Here is a 19,462-nt window from a genome sequence, read left to right as displayed (position 1 = left end):
AGCACACAGAATAACATAAGTGGACTTTTAATTGCTGCTTTGAACGATTACGTAATTTTGGTATCCGATATCCGAAATGTAATTAATTGTGCGGCCCTAATAGCATTCCATATGTTTTTACTATTACTTTTGATCAATTTAATGCATTCTTGCTTAATATAAATATTAATTTTTGATGATATTACTATTATCCTAAAATGAAAAACAGTAACAATATACAATGAGGTTGGCGCGCTGCCCATGAGGCCATCGGACCGACCTCATTGTATATTGTAACTGTTTCTACTGACATACAGCGCCATTGCGCTTCGGGTGTCACGAGTTCAAGTACCAGCTCGCTGACCTTTCCCGATCCCATCTCCCCTCTCTCAGCCACTTAGCTTCCTGTCGAACTATACTGTCCTATCTAAATAACGGCATAAAACGGCAAAAATAAATCTTACAAAAAAAATTACAAATGAGCAGGTGTGTCAAACTGGTACTGTATATGTCTTACATTTATCGTTGTATTCCTTTACCTGTGAACCCAAATCATTGTAAGCAAGTTTGAGGGCCGTCAGCCTGTCGTCCAGGTTTTTGGGTTGCTCTGTTTGCTGCTTCTGCACAATCTGTCTTCCCGTCTTTATCACCGTCTCCACCTCTGATTTCACCTCACTCAGATTCTTATAGAACTTCTACATGGGGGAAACAGAGAATGTGATTAAACTCAGTGTGATATTGCTTCCTGACAAGAACCAAACAAAAACTACAATTAAATTGAGAAATTTAACAAAACAAAGAATCGAAGTTGAACAAATTTCATACAGTATGAAGTAATCAGTTCGATCTCCACAACTATTCATGCATTAACAATTAATGTATTCAGAAAAACAATAAGAATAAAAGCTATTACCCACCATGCACTGCTCCAGCTGTGACTGTACCACCTCCTGCTCCACACTCCGAATACTCAGCACTCCCAGCTTTCCTTTCACCTCCCCTAACGCTCGCTCACATTCCTTCAAACGTTGGTCAAAGTTCGCTGGCTTTTGGAAAAGCCTGAACTTGCCTTTCACTTGCAATAGTTTATCCTAAACAAACACACAGAAAACAGGCATTTGTTAACAGGTATTTGATTATTTGTTTATTATTTGATTAATGCATTTATACAGAAAGAATCTGTGACTGGGACAAAATAATAAAAATCAGCTACTGAACATTATAACTCTTACATATGTTGCATCAATTTCTCCAATCACTTTCTCTGATGCGTCAACCTCGACAGCCTTTTTCTTCATGTCATCGAGAGTCACTTCATGACCATTCAACTCGGTCTGAATTTTCTGTTAAATAAGATAATAACAAGGCAGTCATAGTCATCTTTAAATAATAACTAAATAAATAAACAGCATACTTAGGCTACTTAATTTATTTAAAGGTACTATATGTAGGATTGACACAGAGTGGATGAACTAGTTATTGCATTCTAAATTCAAAATATTGAAGAGGGTTTTTTTCACTTGGTCCTTCCTCCTCAGACTTGATGCACATGCAGGTTGCCAGACTGATGCACCGACCCCCTCGTACGGAGCCCCGCACACTACATTAAAGAATAAGTAAATTGTGCGCACAATTTACTAATCCATTCCCTTGATGTACTTAAACGTGCACGATTACTATTTCATTCCCTCTATTTGATAATTCTTGCACACGATTTATAAATCGAGGGAACAAATTAGTAATTGTGTGAGCGATTTAGCAAATCAAGGGAACAAAATAGTAAATCGTGCACATGATTTAGCCTACTATTTTTTTTTCCTGCATGCCACGTGCAGGAATCCGTACTTTCGTTTGCCAGCTTCCATGACAGAAATTAAATAAGCTGTGTTTCCCGCCAACTGGCAACACGAGGGGCTGAAATACAATTTGGTAAACTGGCAGTAGGCAGGTTTCACAAACCAAAACAACGACAGACATTCCAGCCCAGAACGCACATTTTTTCAAAGGTGAATAACTGGCTGTTATGCTATGACTTATGCTTTAGTAGAGTCAAAAACTTACATACAGCACCTTTAAGTCAAAAGAGCTCACACCCTGTATATGATAGGTCATTCAAGGCCCTTATGGAACCGGAACTATCAGTTTTATAATTTTCAATACAAAATTCATTGAATTAAAAGTTCTTTAAAAATATGTTACGTGTGAATGAATAAATAAATAAATAAATATAACTAAAAATATAACAAAATATAGAATTAAGAATCGATGAGCCCATACGTAGGACAAACGATTTGGCAGAATGCATAAAGATAATTAAAATAATAATAATTAAAAAAAAAAATATATATATATATATTTGGCACATATATGAGATAATATGAATACCTGTGCCTCCTGAGGTATCTGTGCAGCATCTATGCCATCTGCTATGTAAGCAGTCAAATGTCGGTCAGTGGTGTTCAGAGAGTCCTGAATGAGGCACAGGGTTTTGTCGTTCTCCTGAGCCCACTGCATGCTTTTCTCCAGCTGCTGGCGCCTTTGTAAAGCCTTTTATTGACAGCAGAAAGCAGGGAAGAGAATCAAAACATGAACAAATCCAATGAATATACTTAAGGTTTCAGCTGCAGCAATACAACCGAGTCATCTTAAGTTCCTACCCTTTGCATTAGTTCGTCCCAGCGTGTGTTGTAGTCCTCCAATTTTTTGTTTATGAGCTCATCAAGCACTCTGCCATCCATGAGGGTCTGGGCTAATTCACGGATCTGGTTGCGGTTGTACTCAGGATGCTCCCTAATCATGGTGTCTAAAGACTGGAAGGGAATGGGAAACCACTTTAATACCAATGATTTATATGTCATTTGAAAAAAGATACTTTCCATGGTGATGATGCAAGATTGAATTTTTGGTATGATTATTTTGTCATTATCAGTGCATATATTAGCTCACAGGAAATAAAAATAACAAATGAGATCTATTTAATTTCTCAAATTCTACTAGGCAACAAATTGAGTCTGTTCTGGTAGTATTACTCATTATTAAAAAGTTTTGGATAAAAGTGTCTGCTAAATCAATAAATGTTTTGCTAAAGTCTCCTACTTCTCAGTTTAGTTTCTTGGTTTCCTGAGTAAATGAGTGTATAACCTCTGGAGCAGCATCATGTCAGTTAGTACATGTCTTATGTATATATATTTATAGGGCTGCAAAATTTGGCCAAAAATTTATTGCATTTATTTTGTCATGTATTATGATTGAAATGTGAACTGCGATATTACATTTTATCTCATATGAAAATGTTATCTATATACATAAACAATTTTGTGATATCAGTTTTATTTTGATACATTTTTTCAGCCCCATCTATTTATTTTAATTTTCCATCTAAATTTTAATTTTTAAATAATTTATTTTCAAAACTGCCTGCAGTTCCCTCACAAACCCTTGTTTGGGAAACACTCTAGAGTTTCAAACAGATCATCAATAATCATCAGAGAAACGTCTGAGACAAAGTGGAAACTCCAATAAGAATGGCATTTAAGTCGGTGTCCTGCAATATGAAAGAGTAACCTCTAAACAATAAAATGTTCCACTGGGACAGAGTAACCTTTCCATGTCAAACTCTAACCTAAAATGAAAACTGTGTCATCATTTACCGGTCTGCCCCTATTTTTCCAGTGGAACACAAAAGGAAATGTATTTATACAGCACTTTTAACATCAAGGGTTTATAGTGACTACAGGCTGTCAAGCTATAAAAAGGACGAATAAAGCAAACAATTCATACACAATATTCCATGCCTCTAAACCCACATATCCATACATGAAGACCAGACCAATAACAATTCCTTTAAAATAACCTTCCTTTAAACAAGATAGTATGACCAGCACTCAAAATGCTTCTTCTTTTAGTAAACAGTCTCATTATATCTCTTAGGAGTTCATCTTGAAAATTTTCAGCACTCACAGTCAAAGCTTCTCCTATTTCCTCAACACCTCCTTGAAGGCTTTCTGTTTCATCAATTTTCCTTTCCAGTAGGTCCATCCAGGCATTCTCCAACTCCAAATAAGACAGCAGCTCACACCAGCATGCCCACACCTCCTACAACAGCCAGCAGAAATGAGCATGTGGTTAGTCAAACATATCACATTGGACCTGGGTCCTGAGAATTTGATCAAAGGTGAGAAGAACCACATTAGTGATTTGAACCGAAAGGGCCTGGTGCTAGCAACATCAAAGTCATGGGTTTGATTCCCAGGGAACATAAACACACACACATACACACACTCTCTGATAAAATGTAAACCTGTAGATGAAAGCCAAATGAATCACTATCTGACTCCTGAGCACAACCCCATCACTGGCACAATATCAAGCTCACCTCTAAAGTCTTGCATTTTCCATCGAGCCGGCTGCACAGTCGCTGGTAGTTAGAAGTCAAAACATCCAGTTCTGCCTTCAGGGCATCATGGGCCGCAGGAGGAGCCTTTGAAATGAAATTAGTGACTTTATCCGTCAGTAGCTTCACCTTTGTTTCCTTTTGATGGACTTCCTCTTGAGCCCGCTGAGTGGGAGAGAGGATAGGAGATAACGTGAGCATTCAGATGTTTTTACCAAGGTTAGAGAACATCAGCATTCTCCTAAACCTGTGCTTGCAAAGTTAAGCTAAGCTTGGCACTGGGACAGAGAAGAATACAATAACCCTGCTGTTGACTGTCATTGAACTTGGGAAGTTAAGCAAAAATTCACCCCATTTACTTAAAGCACAAAGCAACAGGATCACACAGAGGCAAAAATCTCTTCCCAGCTCCTGTTAGGAAATGAATACATCTCCGTTGTCTGGGTGTCAGTCTTCTGCTATAATGACAACTGTCTGTGGAGCTTCTCTGACACTTTGTTCTCAGTAGAGAGTGCTAATTTTTCCTTTTCTAAAACTTTGGGTTACTTGGCACTTTCAATGAAGGGGGTACAAATTGGTGTCCCTTGACTGTTGTTTAAAGCAATAAAGGCACAAATCTCATGTTCTCTAGTGCTATTATCAAACATAAAACTAATGCACAATGAAAAGTAGTCAAACAATGTCTGTCCCCCTGTTAAAATGTTGATCTTGGCTTGTTCCACCTCAATCTATCAATCCATCTATTCATCCATAAATCCAGGTTTAGGTAGAAAATAACTAAAAAAAATAACACATCTCAAAAACAAGAATTTAAAACTCTGAAACATATCCAACATTTTGTTAACAGGTTTTTTATAAATAATTTTACCTCTGTACTCTTACCGTATGTCTTCAATTTTTTATGTTTTTCTTTTCCATTAAAGATGTTATCCTTAAGAGACATCACTGACAATACCATTACGTTTTCTAAATGATGCCAATTCAGTTTAAAAAGAACAAACCTTAAGCTCCTCCACCGCCTTATGAAGCTCCTCAGGTGTTTTGTACTGAAAGTCTCGTTCCAGATACTCTTCCTCCGCCTGAGTGATCCACTCCTGCATTTCCTGCATCTCCTTCCTCAAACTCACCGTCATGTCCAACCCTCCTTTCAGGGCTGATTTCTTTGCGTAAGTCTGAGGATCAATAAAAAAGCAGAGTTCATTTTTGTTTTAATGACTACCTGAAAATGCTCTAATAACATCAAAAAGATTCACTTAGATATCGCCTAGGTGTGAAAATGGTTTGCGTGGGCTTTTGAAGATGACTAAATTCTACCTCACCTCGTAATTAATTAGTATTATGCTCCATAAGCCCAAGTGGCCCATTAATTACCTGTTTGCAAATGAGCTCCCACTGAGCATTGAGCTCATCAAGCATCTTCTGTATTCTGATGGCAAACGGTGCCTCAGCGTCTCTCTTCAAGGCCAGTCCCACCTCATTGATGCCGTTCAGACTTGGCTGGACAGTGTGGATGTCGTTCACCAGAGCCTGGCAAATCAAAGGAGAATGTTTGAAATAGATGGTCCTGGCCATCCTGAAAACCAGGTCATGCCAATGCATTGACCCAATTCTACTAGATAGAAGCAAAGCTATCGCCATTATTGCAGCTAACTCACCATGGGGCACAAAAAGACTTCGATACCATTAGAAAAATGTCATTTCATGTTAAGCTGCAGTTTTCAAAATGAAAAATAATTTGCTGCCATTGCCTGAAAAGAGAAGGCGGGGTCTTTACTGAGTCAGGTCCCTGTGGGTTTACGGCTTATTCAACCACTGCTGCGGCTATATTAGCAGGTCTCCCAACATATTTATGCAGATTTCATCTTAATGAGAAACAGCTCTTCTTCTTCCAGACCAATACTTTAATTTAGGTTACGCTTTGTCTGTGCATAAAAAAGCACTATCTTCTGAATTTAAATTTTTGGGCAATGTTTGTGAAACACAATGGTTTCTGGACCACGGTTGTTATTTTAGCACACCTTGCTCTAGATCAGTACAGCATCAAGAGCTCTATTCTAGCTTGGAACACAAACTTAGTTTTTATGGCTAAATCAATAACGACTGTTCTCACCGTGCACTGTTCCAACTGTTTCTCCAAAGCTTCTGCATCTCCCAGAGCTGGCCATTCCTCGTTCAGGAAAACATCGACCTCTGCCATCCACTTCTGCAGAGTCTTTGCGTCATTCTACCATTGGATGAAATTATACTTTATCAGAAGATGCAGTCAAATTTTCTGCTTCACAGCCCATATTAATTTAAGAAAAGTTTAATAATTTTTTTTTTAAATAAAACTACAAATATTCCTCTTTATTATTTTAGAAATAATTACACATTACACATATTCCTCATGAAATATTTCTTATTACTAACCATAGTATATGTGGTATTTTGATAAACAACAGTATAATCATACTAAATAATCATACTGAAGTAGGGAGATGTGCTAGTTTTATGCAATTTAGTATTTTTCTAAAAATGTTTAGGCTATCATCAACTTAAAAAAAAAAAAAAACATCTGGTATGTATTTTATGATACAGAACCTATGGGAATTTAACTATTTTATTTTTAATTTATTTTATTTAACTCCATTTAAGTAATATTCTAAAACAAGTTAAGCTTAATTAACAGTACTTGTGGCATATTGTTGATAAAGAAGAAGAAGAAGAAGTGAATGGGACCTGTAAATTGAATCTGCAAACATTAAAATACTGTATCACCACAAGGTATACACATTGTGTGTGTTAGCATGATGTTAGTAAAAAAAAAAGAAAAGAAAAAAGATTAACCTTTCTGTTTAGTTACATTATAACCACGTTAAATACCTTTGAATGACCTTTAAAGTGATGAGAACAACTTTACAGGTCAAACAATACATGTTTTAATATAACAATGAATGTGAAATGTTTTATAAAATTACAAGCTTTTTATGTATGCTTTTAAAATCCTCCAAATAAATGTTCTCAGTCACTTCCATTTTAAGTGCCTCAATGTAACTTTGATTTATGCTCTTTTTAAAGAAAACAAGTTACAAGTTATACATGTTACAAATCCTTGTTGATTGAGCTTAGTTCCTATTGAACCAAGAATCATCACCTGAGATATAAAACAACAACCTTTAAGCAATTCAACTTCTCTTCTCTGAAGGATGTAGTTCAAAACCTCAAAAGCTCTTTGAGTTGTTGAGCCACAGCCAACATTTTCGTGTGCTTGTATTCAGGTGCATTTTTCTTGGAAAGCACCCAGGCGTTGTGTAGGTGAAGTGTGTCTGCTACAGAGAAACTAGAGCCAGTGTGATTTGAGGAAAAGCCTCATCAGAATATTGTTTCAGCACGTGCCTGGAACTGTTGTAATTTGGTCATGTGATCCTGCAGCTTCTGGATGTTCTCCTCCAGCTGCTCAGACACACGCCTCCAGCGCACCATCACGTTGTCCAGCTCGGTCCGGTACTTCTGACAGATCTCTGGTGGCGCTTTCTGGAATACCTGCTCAGCCATTTTATTTAGGTCATCCACATCACCCTGATGCTCCTTCTGTGCTGCTTGAATTGCCTGAAAAATATTTTGCCACTCATTCAATGTGCATAAAAAGTAACAATAAATACTAATAATAGAATAAGATAAAGCAACCAATATTAACAGATGTTGTTTTTTTAATAACAAATCAAATGTTCCTCATTATCTACTATAGTAAATCTGGTCTTTTGGTAAACTTGTTGGATATTAATAATAAATAACCTATCAAGTGAGATAATTTACTTAATTACCAAATCATATCCATCTGTTAGAAACTAAAGCAACATTGATTTCTAATGAATTTTATTGATTTCAATCCTACAGTTAATGGTTGAGTGTACAATTGTTTGAATTTTAAAATACTTTCTACTTTCCCAGTTTAATGTGCAGAATCACAATTGGAGTCTTACACTGTTTAATAATGCTATTTAAGATTCAGCCCTATTTAACACATTCACCATTAATGTAAACATATTTGACAATAAATCTATTCGTTTCAATGAATTTAGCACAATTCTGCAGAATTTGCACAATTTTACTCAAAAAATAAAAATGTGTAGATGTGAACATTACTATTTAAATATTTGGGGTCGCTAATATTTTTACATTTTTTTATTATGATCACCAAATATGCATTTATTTGATCGGGAATACAATAAAAACAGTAATATTGTGAAATATTATTACAATTTAAAATAAGTGTTTTCTATTTTAAACTGTAATTTATTCCTTCTGTGGCAAAGCTGATTTTTACAAGCCACCATTCCAGTCTTCAGTGTCACATGATCCTTCAGAAATTATGCCAATATTGCTGATTTCTTATTATCAATGTTGAAAACAGTTGTGCTGCTTAATATTTGAAAACGTTGATACATTTCCCCCAAGGTTCTTTAATTAATAGAAAGGACGATTTGATAGGACGCATTACATGCTAAATAAAAGTATTATTTTCCTTCAAAAAGGAAATCGGTTTGAAATTATATAAAATTGCACAAAATTATACAAAATTGAGTGTGACAACTTATTCACATTATGTGATGTTTTATTTAGGTTGCGTACATTTTGGGAGTGATGTATGAGAGAGACTTGTTCTCCATATCACTATTCTGTTGTTGATGACGTAAGAAGCGCTGTTTCCGGGTCCAAGGCTCAACTCGCTTCACTTTAGAATACGACCTCAGCAGCCGTTTATGAGCACTGTTTATTCATATTAATCATTTAAGCTAAACGCTTTCAAAGTTACGGTGTACACTACAGTCTCCGTGCTCACAGCGTCCCAAACACAAATAATTTTTATATATATCTTTTTTATTTATATTTTCATTGTCTGGCTATCTGGGACTTCGGTATGGAGTTAAAGGTTAATATTATAACTTTTTCGCAAGTATTCTATCACATTGTGAGTTTATATTAGCACCTTTTGTTTTTTTCTCGTGGTAACTGATAGAGTGCTTGGACATGGAAGCGTGCTACATGACGTCAGGCTTAACAAGCGAAAAAGGAATGCAAAAACGTTGAAGCTCAATATCTCGAACCTGCTCAGAATGCAGACAGAACCCTATAATTCCAAGGTGACAATTTGTTTTGTACCACTATATAAAACTATATAAAGCTTTTAAAATAACTTTGAAGCTTTTTGGTCAATATGTTAAAGGGGCTGCATATAAGAATTTTCATGTGTGAGTTACTTTTTTTGTTGCCAAGGTGTGAACAGCTTATATAAAAACTTTAAAAATTAGACCTTCCCCCATATTCCTATGTTGTCCTAGGAGAGTGTGCAGCACATATTTACATATTAAACTAAATGTTGCTGTGGACAGTGTCTGGCTGTTTGTTAACAGTATTTCTGCAAAGGTATTTCCAACTTCTTTTTACGTCTCAGCAAATAAAATAAAAAAAATTTCTGTGAGTATATGAGGGCCATGAATTGCATCCAGTCTCTTGTATGTTGTGCGAGCACAAGCAATAAGTTGCTGGCTGCAGTTTACTTAATGGTTTTGCTAATAAGGATTTCTGAATTCTACATATAGTCCCTTTAAAGTCCCATACCTTGACGTCTTTGAGCCTCTGCTCCATGACAGGGTACTCAGTCACTGCTGTGGAGGGGATGGCTAGTTTATTCTCACACTGCTGCAGCCAGGCCAGCAGCTCTGCCATCACATCCTTATAACGTGCTGGTGGAAGACTAGACTGGACTAATGGGAGAGAAAAGAAAAGATGTCTGAACACATGTCCATCATTCACAAAGCTCAACAAATGCCCTACTCCCTGTTTGTTTTCACAAATACTCTACTAGCGAATCAATGTTACTTTTTAATTACAATTATTGATTAATTCATCATTAATCACAATTTATAAGTATTAAATAATGTTTCAGCTACTATTCATAGTGAATTACCGTCAGCTCCATTTTCAATCACATAATTCTGATGATTTTCCAACACAAACAGGATAGAAAAAAGGAAAATATGGTGCATACACATTGGTGTTTGTGTAGATTAGGTTTTAAGATTGTTTGGAAACTCATTAGACAAAAATTTCCTTTCAGGCAAGAGTACTTAAAAATTAGAACAAGGCCATGAAAGTTTCAGACACTTGCGCAGCATAATAGGAGAGAGATGCTCGTTGATTTGAAAGATTTATGAGAATGCTGCCAGCTCAGAGGCTACCGTGATCAAACTAGACCACACTGAAGTCTGAATCCTATGTACAAGTGCTGTCACTGTACAGTATGTGAGTGATCCACTTTTTAACTCCCTCAAAGTTAACCCAAATAGCATAGCGCTAGACATCCCTCACCCAGGACAAGCTGTCTTTCCCTGGCCCTTAGGTCCTCGAGGACATGCTGGTAGTGCTCTTGGAAGGCAGAGATGTCAGCATCAAAGAGAACAGGCGTCTCTTCTTTCTGCTGCAGCTCCTGAAGTTGCTCATGCAGCTTGTCCACTTGTGGTTGGAGAACGGAGAGGCGGGCAATCTCATCCTGTGAAAGGTAATAAAGAATTGGGTAATGTTTCAAGCTAAGTCACAAAATAGCACAAATACTATCAGGAACATGGCCTCATCCTTTGGCTGTCCACCTTGTCACCTGGAGTGGGAATAAACTTGAATATTTAGCACTTATAACCTAACTTCAAACCTTCAAAATGTCTATACTGTTTTAAATACAACAAAAATTGTTTTGTTGCGAGGCAAATGTTTTTACAGACTTCACAAATTCAATAAAAACTTCATAAAATCCCATCTTTAGCTTTGAGTTTACTTTCCAAACTCTTTCATTGCACCTTCTGTCCTAAATAAAGAGCTATATAGAGCTTATTTATGATATGCTGTATACAAAATTCCAATTGCCAATAAAATAGCTGTAATAAAAATAAATTTTTATTGATCCAATAAAAATAGTAACGTTGTAACTTATCCAGATATCATTATTACTGTCTGCTGCCATTTGAAATTCTCAGTTAAGTGAACATAAAATAACAAAACTTTTTTGATTTGTTGTACTGTATATATCCACATTTGCAGAGAAAAAATATATATGCACATACCCACAGTGTGTGTGTTTGTATATGTATATATATATATATATATATATATATATATATATATATATATATATATATATATATATATATATATGTCACGGGGCTGCTACAGCGCAGGAACATGGAGCAAGGAATAAGGAGACCAGGAGTTCAAATCCAATTAGTTTAATCGACATATAGTAGGGAATCACATGTAGCACATGGGGATGACATAAACAATACCAGACATAGAACTAGAAACAGAGAACACTATTTAAAGTCATGACTAGATAAGGGGAGGAACGAGGAACACCTGGAATCAAATCAAGGAGCAACCTAACTAAGGAACAGGAAGGACCAAATAAGGACATACAGGAACTCAAAACATGGAACATACACATGACAATATATGTATGTATTGTCTTATATTATATTATAATTAGTGCTGGGCAATGATTACATTTTTTTTAAATCGAATAATAGCAATCTTATGCACAAAACTAATAACGCATTCAAAAGTAGTGTATTGTGCACTTTTTTTCATTTAAAAGTGGGCCTACTGCTATATGAACAAAAGTTTAAAAACATTTGGTTTGCAAACACTTTAAACAAATAATGTTTTTTTTTTTTACAGCAGTGTTCCGTTTACATAGTAGCAGTTATTCAAATATTTATGGTAGCCTAAACGTATAACTCAACTTATAACATTGATGTAATTAAATTAAATATAAAACAAGCCATTTTTCACTGCCAGGACATTAACGTTTTTATAGAAAATATTTTATAGTTTTATATATAAAAACAAGTTACGCTCAGAGTCCAAAGCCTCGATCATAACATTATAACAGTCACCTTCCTGTTAGAGACCTGCACGATCGCGGGACCCATCGCAGTAGAGTGCGATGCGGGACAACACTTGATGGGCAGGTAGAGACTCGTGTGTGCGGGATGCGAGAGAATAATTAGGGTATACTCACACTAGGCAATCTTAACCATGCCGGAGTGCATTGATCCTCAAAGCCTGTTTTGTTTGACTAGTGTGATCGTTCCATTTAGCATCCTGGCTTGGTTGGAAGAGGTGGGCAAGAGCGTGGTTCAGTTATACATAGATCAGTGAGCGTGAGCAGTAAACGCGCTGGAGTGCAGATTTTCTGATACGTGAATATTTCTGAGTGGCAAAGTTACCACGTAGCATACGGCTCAAAATAATAACCACAAAGTTAACAAAACGATTCACTCCACTATGTTAAGCGAGAGCGCTTCTCTACTGTCTTCAAATGCTATTGGAAACATCCTATTTCCAACTTATAAAGTCATGATTAAGAGCTTGTTGCATTCTTTTCTGTTAAAAATAACAGTGGACATTGGTTTGTGAATGTGAGCATCCCCTCCTGTGACCCATGATTTTTCTGTATGTGTATTCAGAGACAGTGAGCAACGGACTTTCATAATAATAAAAAACTGCATTAACACACTATAAAATAATTGTCAGCGTTAATCAATTAATGCGATAATTACTTGCCCATCCCTAATTATGATTACTCTTTTCTCTGCAAATATTGATATAGATTGATGTTTTTTTTTTTTAAATTCATAACTAATTCATTAATATATTTATGCTGTATGCATGTGGAGGATTACAATCTCTATGTGTGTGTGTGTGTGTGTGTGTGTGTGTGTGAGTGTGAGTGTGAGTGTGTGTGTGTGTGTGTGTGTGTGTGTGTGTGTGTGTGTGCGTGAAATATCAGATGAGTAAACCTGGGGCACAGTAAGATAAGGAATGGGTTAATCACATCAAATGATGAAATTATCACAGAGACTCAAGGTCTTTAGGGAGACATGTCTCTTCTGAAAGACATATTACAGAAACAGGGATCTGGTAAAGAGACAGAAGCAAGAAAGACTCGTATAGGAAGCTGCCAGGTACAGATATACTCAAGGATGAAAGAGGTAAGAACAGATGAACAAAGAGAGACTTTAAACCTGCAGAGCCTTGATCACTAAAAACTTTTTTAATCACACAACTTGTCTCTCTGTCTGTCAAATCATATTCATTAATCTAACAGGCCACGTCTACCCCACTGAACATATTCCACATCCACCAGACAGTGGAAATGTGCTCCTTTTTCAATTAAATCATCCAGTATAAGTACCGACATCATAGCTAAATTACATAAAAATCTAACTGCATTTAAAATTCACCAGCCAGGCCTGCCAGAGTCCCCGTAAAAGGGGTCGTTTAATGAGAAATGGATTTTCCTTGATCTTTTGACATGAAAGATGGAATTATTAAATACTGTTTTATAGACCTGTCAAAACGTAAAGCAAAAAGTAAAGGGACAACTGTATTAGAAAATATATCACTAAAAAAATACATTTAAAAAAAATGAATTGGAGAAATCTAGCTTTACATCACTTGCTCACCAATGGATCCTCTGCAGTCAATGGGTGCCGTCAGAATGAGAGTCCAAACAGCTGATTAAAACATCACAATAATCCACAAGTAATCCACACAACTCCAAACCATCAGTTGATGTCTTCTGAAGTGAAAAGCTATGTGTTTGTAAGAAAAAAAAAAACAGTTATTAACAAACCGTTGCTCTCTATCCATAATATTGCCTCTACCAAAAAGACACCTTGTCTGAATCAGAAGAGAGATATGCACAGATCAAGCACAGGTTACAAGTGAAAATGGTCCAAAACAGGACAACGGGAGATGCACTTTTTGACTGGAGGAAGCATTATTATGGATTATGGACTATGTATTTTGTCCAAAAGTGACAGTTTAAAGTTACAAAGAGTTAATGATAGATTTGTTTCTTACAAACATGCAACGTTTTTAAACTCACAAGATGTTAACTGCTGAACAGGAGTTGTGTGGATTACTTGTGGATTATTGTGATGTTTTTCCAGCCGTGTGGTCTCTCATTCTGACGGCACCCATTCACTACAGAGGATTCATTGGTGAGCAAGTGATATAATGTTAAATATCTCCTCCAAGTAAATTTGAAGAGTACTTTTTCAACATTTTTATTTTTGGGTGAACCATCCTTTAAATGGGGGTCATAACAAAAATTAGTTTTACTATTATTATTATTTTTATGTTATTTTTCTAATGCCAATCTAAACTTCAGAGACCTTGTTAAAAATAAAAAATAAAAATAACCAGCTGTTCATTTCTAATTTTGTGAACCTTTGGAAGGACATGCAGACAGAATTGTGGAGGAAGTTCTGAAAGTTACAGTATGTTTTCCAAGTAAATCAAGCTCTTTTATCTCAAAAGATCAAGAAATAAAAATTAAGGTTATTTGTCTTATCGGACATGATATAATGTCCTGCATGAATGCATCCAATGTGGGTAAAGGGCATTATTACCTGGCCAGACACAGACTTTGCCCTGTATATGGACACAGAACAGACACACACTGAAACACAAATCTACAAAAGAACAAGACCCCATGCACGAGGACAGACACTGGTGGTTACCCTGCAACGCTCCAGCTGAATCCTCAGAGGCTCCGGCTCACATGCGGGCGGCGACTGCACCTTGAGCCAGTTCTCGGCAGCCGCCACAGCTTGCTCAAGTTGCTGGAAGAGACTGTAGAAGGCCAGGACTTTGGTCTGGTAGGCCAACCACGCCAGCCTTTCGGCCAGAAGAGCGCAGAAGTCGACCCATCGAGCACGTAACTGCTGAGCTGCTTGCTGGATGTCCTCGGAATTCTGACCATCTTTAGTGAAAGATCCATTAAGACAAATGAGACTCATGCATATTGAAACAGCATTTGCTGAGGCAATTAAGCTGGCAAAGGCTTTAGACTTTCAAAATAGCTGGGAAACGTCCCACCGATGCACATCTCTATCCATTATTAATAAAGCTGACATTATGCAGGATTTTATTACTTATTAGCAGCAAAATGCTGATTATTATGTTCCAAATAAGATGGGGGTATTTGTGTGTTTTTTCACAAAACAACAAGAGCGAGTTTTGAATTATGCAAGACTGATTAAAAATCAAGGGGTGTTAACAAGACATTTGAACTGAAATTAACATGCATATGAAAATAATCACTTCAAATTTATTCACCGCTAGTGAGTTGATCCACCAAAGCCTGGGCTGAACGAGTGGCTTCTTGTAACTTCCTGAACTTTTCAGATTTTTCCCTGTCAATCGCCTTAAATATGGTAAAAAGAAAAATCATATAGTAAACACCAATGAAAATTTTTATAGGTACTGCATTACGTGTTTGATTAATTACATACACTTTAATATATAACTATTACACTTTACATAATTTAAATATATTATATTTCTAATATATATAAGATCTATTGGAAATACTGTGTAATTAAAACATTATATTTCTACTTTCTAATGTAATATAATACACTTTGCAGTCTGATATATTTTCACTACACATTCAGTTGTTGAATGAAACAGGTGAATCACTACAGAACATGCTAATGTAGCCCTACCAGCACTTTCTCGTAGAGTTCTGCCACACTGCCCTCCTTACGGGAGATTGAGAACTCTGGATTTTGCAAAACAGCCTCTGACCGGGTCATAAAACTGTGAATTTCAGTGAAGTCCACATCAAATCTGCAGGGAAATTGATGAGAAAACAGCAAAACAAATTAGTTATTCTTGTTTGTTTGTTAGTCATTTGAATATTGTTGGGACTTAGGCATTGATTAGCATTTTCCCCTCACTGCAGGCTTTGTGTATCACTATCATTTCTAAACTCAAAAGTGCAGTTTAACTCATGCAGTCAAAAAGTAAAAGAGTTTATTTAGACGGAAAAAAAAACATCACATTCCTGATCAGTATCTCAGTCCCATTTTTAGCAAAAATATGTAAAAAGCTTAACAAAACATAAATTCCCTTGAGAAGTAATGAATAAAAAAAGGCTTGTTTTCAGAGAACCTGCCTTCATCATATTTTGTAGATAAATGAACGCGAAAAAGTGGTGACCATTTGTTGTCAAGAATTAGGCATGCCTTATTCATATTACAAAATGTTCATACTCAATAGATTGCATTGTGCAAATAATGCTTTAAAAACACTATTTATGTCAATAAACATGCAGTAAGATCTGTTTGAAAGTTTGACTATTTTAGCTTTTATTAAGCCTTAAAACTAGTCCTATAAAATTATTACTTAATGTATTGCATCAAATTCAAAATTTCAAAATGTTATATGTTTATTCCACAACGCAGGACAAGTGGTTTGGAAAATGGACGGATAGATGGATAAATAATATTTATTGTTATGAAATGTGATTCTTTAAAATTTGATATATATATATACTAGCTATTGTGCTTCTAAAATTTAACAAATTTCACTTTATGTATATACATTTAAATTTTGCAGAGAAAAAAATGCATAAATTGATGATGTACTCATTCATTATGTCCACTTAAATACTTTATAGAATGAGAATGTCTCTTTGCCTAATATCCCCTAATTATTACCTGCAGATAAAGGGTAGCAAATCATCTTCATGGCTGTGATGTTATTAAATCTTATTGGCTATTTAAAAAAAAAAAATAGACAAGCCCTTCAATATATTCCCTTACAACTTTATGTTTTAGTTGGAAATACATCCACACGGTGAAAAAAAGTTTAATGTTGTCTTCTAAAGCAAAAACATCAAAAAACTGATTACCATGTTATTTTCTAACAATCAATTTTACAATCTATTTCTACAATCTTGAAATTGTGTTATTCTAGATAAAACATATTGAACTGTCAATGTGATTAATAATAAAAAAAAACTAAACACATTAAAAAAAAAAAGCAAAGCTTTGTTGTCATAAATGGGTCTACTACATTTAGTGACCTCTGAGAAAAAAATGAGGTACGTAAGCTCACCTTTTCCGCAGTTCTGAATCAGCTACAATCTGTCGCTTCTTCTGAGGTGGAGGGGTAGACATACCCTCCTTAGTATGCTTCACCATCTTTTTCTGGTTCGTGGTCACCTTGGTGACAGTTGCCATGGTTGTATGCATGAGCTCCGACTTGGATGTGGTGACAATAGTTGAAAACTAAAAGGCACAAAAGTTAGACAGGCAAGTGTAAATGCATAAAAGTCTGATTCTTGTGTGCATATAAAGAGAGAGAGTGAGATACGGTGAGAGTGCTTTATTTATTCTGAGTGATGGCACGGCCATATCAAATTTTGAGAGAAATAGAAATAGAAGGAACAGTATTGCGGAAAAGATGAGACACAGTAAATGGAATTGCATTAGCATAACCACCTTGGTGCTGGTGAGATGAAGCGACTGTACCAATTTGTCCCAGCGCTGAGCCAACCTCTCCAGCTTAGCCTCTAGTTTCCCAGCAGCCTCTTTGCTCTTAATGTTGGTCAGCAAATCTTGAACGAGGGAGCAAAGCTTGTCCATGGTTTGCCTTTTCAACTCCAGGTCTGCTTTTAATATCTGAGGAACAAAAATCAGCTGACAGTTCTGTAAAATTAATTCTAAAAATTAAATTCTGTCATCATTTACTCCCTCTCATATCATTCAAAATATGTATGCATTTCATTCTTCTCTTTATTTTGAAGAATATTGGTAACCAGACAGTTTATTTTCCATTGACCTCCATTATATATATTTTTTGGTCCATACTACGGAAGTAAATGGGACATGAAACCATTTGGTTACCAACATATCTTCTTTTGTGTTCCACCAAAAAAAGAAAGTCATACAAGTTTGGAACGATATGAGGGGGAGTAAATGATGACAGAATTTAAATTTTCAGTATTGAAAACCTTGTAAAACCCTTAACTATATAACATCTAACTTCAATTGTTGCATTAGTAAAAAGGCCTGATTTCAAACCCATTACAAAGGATTTCAAAATGAAATGGCATTTGAAACCCATTTTACTTGTGAAAATTTCATGAAAATTTTGCATGTCATGCAGCATAATCAACAAGAAAAAAAAATCTAAACCCTTGATTGTATCCATCAGGACTTGATTGTTAATCATGCAAAGTAGGGTTGACTTTAATGCATCAGTGAGTTTGGATTATGTGTGCCACTTACAGCGAGCTTCCTGAGGTTGGCGGCTACTTCATTTGGGTCAGTTGTGCTGCTGCTTTGAATGGACTGAACTAACTCCTCCTTCTGAGTCAGCCAAGAATCAAACAGCAGCTATAAAACAAGCACAGTGGATTAATGGAAAATAGTGAGATATGTTCTGCACTGCTGCTTTTCCTGTTTCTTTTGAGCACTGGTGATGTTATCGCGCTGACTCTCTTGAGAAAAGATGCCTTCAAAACCTTTATGTTTCCCCAGACATGCTCTCATTATAGTCATTTAACAGGCAGGATTCAAAAGGCATTTTGAGAGCTGCTAAATGCATTGTAAAAGCTTTTTTTAAGCACAGGCTGGAAGGATTCAGTACCTGTTCCTCAGAGAAAAGCTGCCAGCACAGCAGGATCTTTTGAAGGAGGATCCAGCGCTCTTCAGTCCATTTGCAGATCGCTGCCCATCGTTCCCCGAGGTTCTGTGTAAGTAAATGGGGGGTGTTATGGAAAACTGATTCAAGTAAACAAAACATTATACCACAGTTATTTGGTCCAAACATCCAATTTGACCTCAGAACTGTGGTTACGGTTACAAAGGCCACATTCACACAGCAGAAAACGGTTTTCAGTCCTGCTTTTGAGTATGGTAATTAATGCAGCTGCATTCACACACATTTTGGTTAATTACGGGACTGACAACCGTATTCTATAACCAAACCCACACCCATACATTTTCAGCATAACCGTAATTTGAGAGAAGCCCTGTTGTGTGAACGAAACCATACTGGATAACTAATTGTTATTACTTGTTAATAATCACATTATACAGTGCATGAGAGCCACTCTGCACTGAACTTATGTGTGTCTGGCTGCGCATAAACATCTTGTATTTTTACAAATGTGGTTTTACAGAGACGTAAATATGAACTATGTGTCATCTGAAGGTTTAGGTCCAGTCACTGTCCTCCACCAGAGCTCTTGCAACCAGA

At 36.2% G+C, this 19,462-nt stretch overlaps 1 protein-coding gene across 5 annotated transcripts in view; it reads right to left on the bottom strand.

Moving 5' to 3' along the window:
• LOC132142308 (dystrophin-like) overlaps nt 1-19,462 on the bottom strand; it is a 121,337-nt gene that overhangs the window by 63,914 nt on the left and 37,961 nt on the right. For 4 of the 5 annotated variants that reach the window (XM_059552089.1, XM_059552090.1, XM_059552088.1 and 1 more), the window contains exons 1-10: nt 6,483-6,592; nt 5,744-5,899; nt 5,374-5,544; nt 4,355-4,537; nt 3,940-4,074; nt 2,637-2,789; nt 2,365-2,526; nt 1,212-1,322; nt 897-1,070; nt 519-674 (exon numbers count right to left, since the gene is read on the bottom strand). In XM_059552089.1, the coding sequence (XP_059408072.1) occupies nt 519-674; nt 897-1,070; nt 1,212-1,322; nt 2,365-2,526; nt 2,637-2,789; nt 3,940-4,074; nt 4,355-4,537; nt 5,374-5,544; nt 5,744-5,899; nt 6,483-6,569 (1,488 nt within the window). In that variant the 5' untranslated portion in view covers nt 6,570-6,592. Of the gene's footprint in view, nt 1-518; nt 675-896; nt 1,071-1,211; nt 1,323-2,364; nt 2,527-2,636; nt 2,790-3,939; nt 4,075-4,354; nt 4,538-5,373; nt 5,545-5,743; nt 5,900-6,482; nt 6,597-7,747; nt 7,961-9,973; nt 10,120-10,723; nt 10,905-14,931; nt 15,174-15,529; nt 15,618-15,918; nt 16,043-17,314; nt 17,488-17,700; nt 17,881-18,489; nt 18,598-18,850; nt 18,953-19,462 lie in introns of those variants that run through there. The other variant, XM_059552094.1, reaches the window with a different exon arrangement.

This window comes from Carassius carassius, chromosome 6 (assembly GCF_963082965.1).
Source record: "Carassius carassius chromosome 6, fCarCar2.1, whole genome shotgun sequence".
NCBI lineage: Eukaryota > Metazoa > Chordata > Actinopteri > Cypriniformes > Cyprinidae > Carassius > Carassius carassius.
Note: the sequence above shows the minus strand (reverse complement) of the source record. Positions and strands in the feature narration are given on the sequence as shown.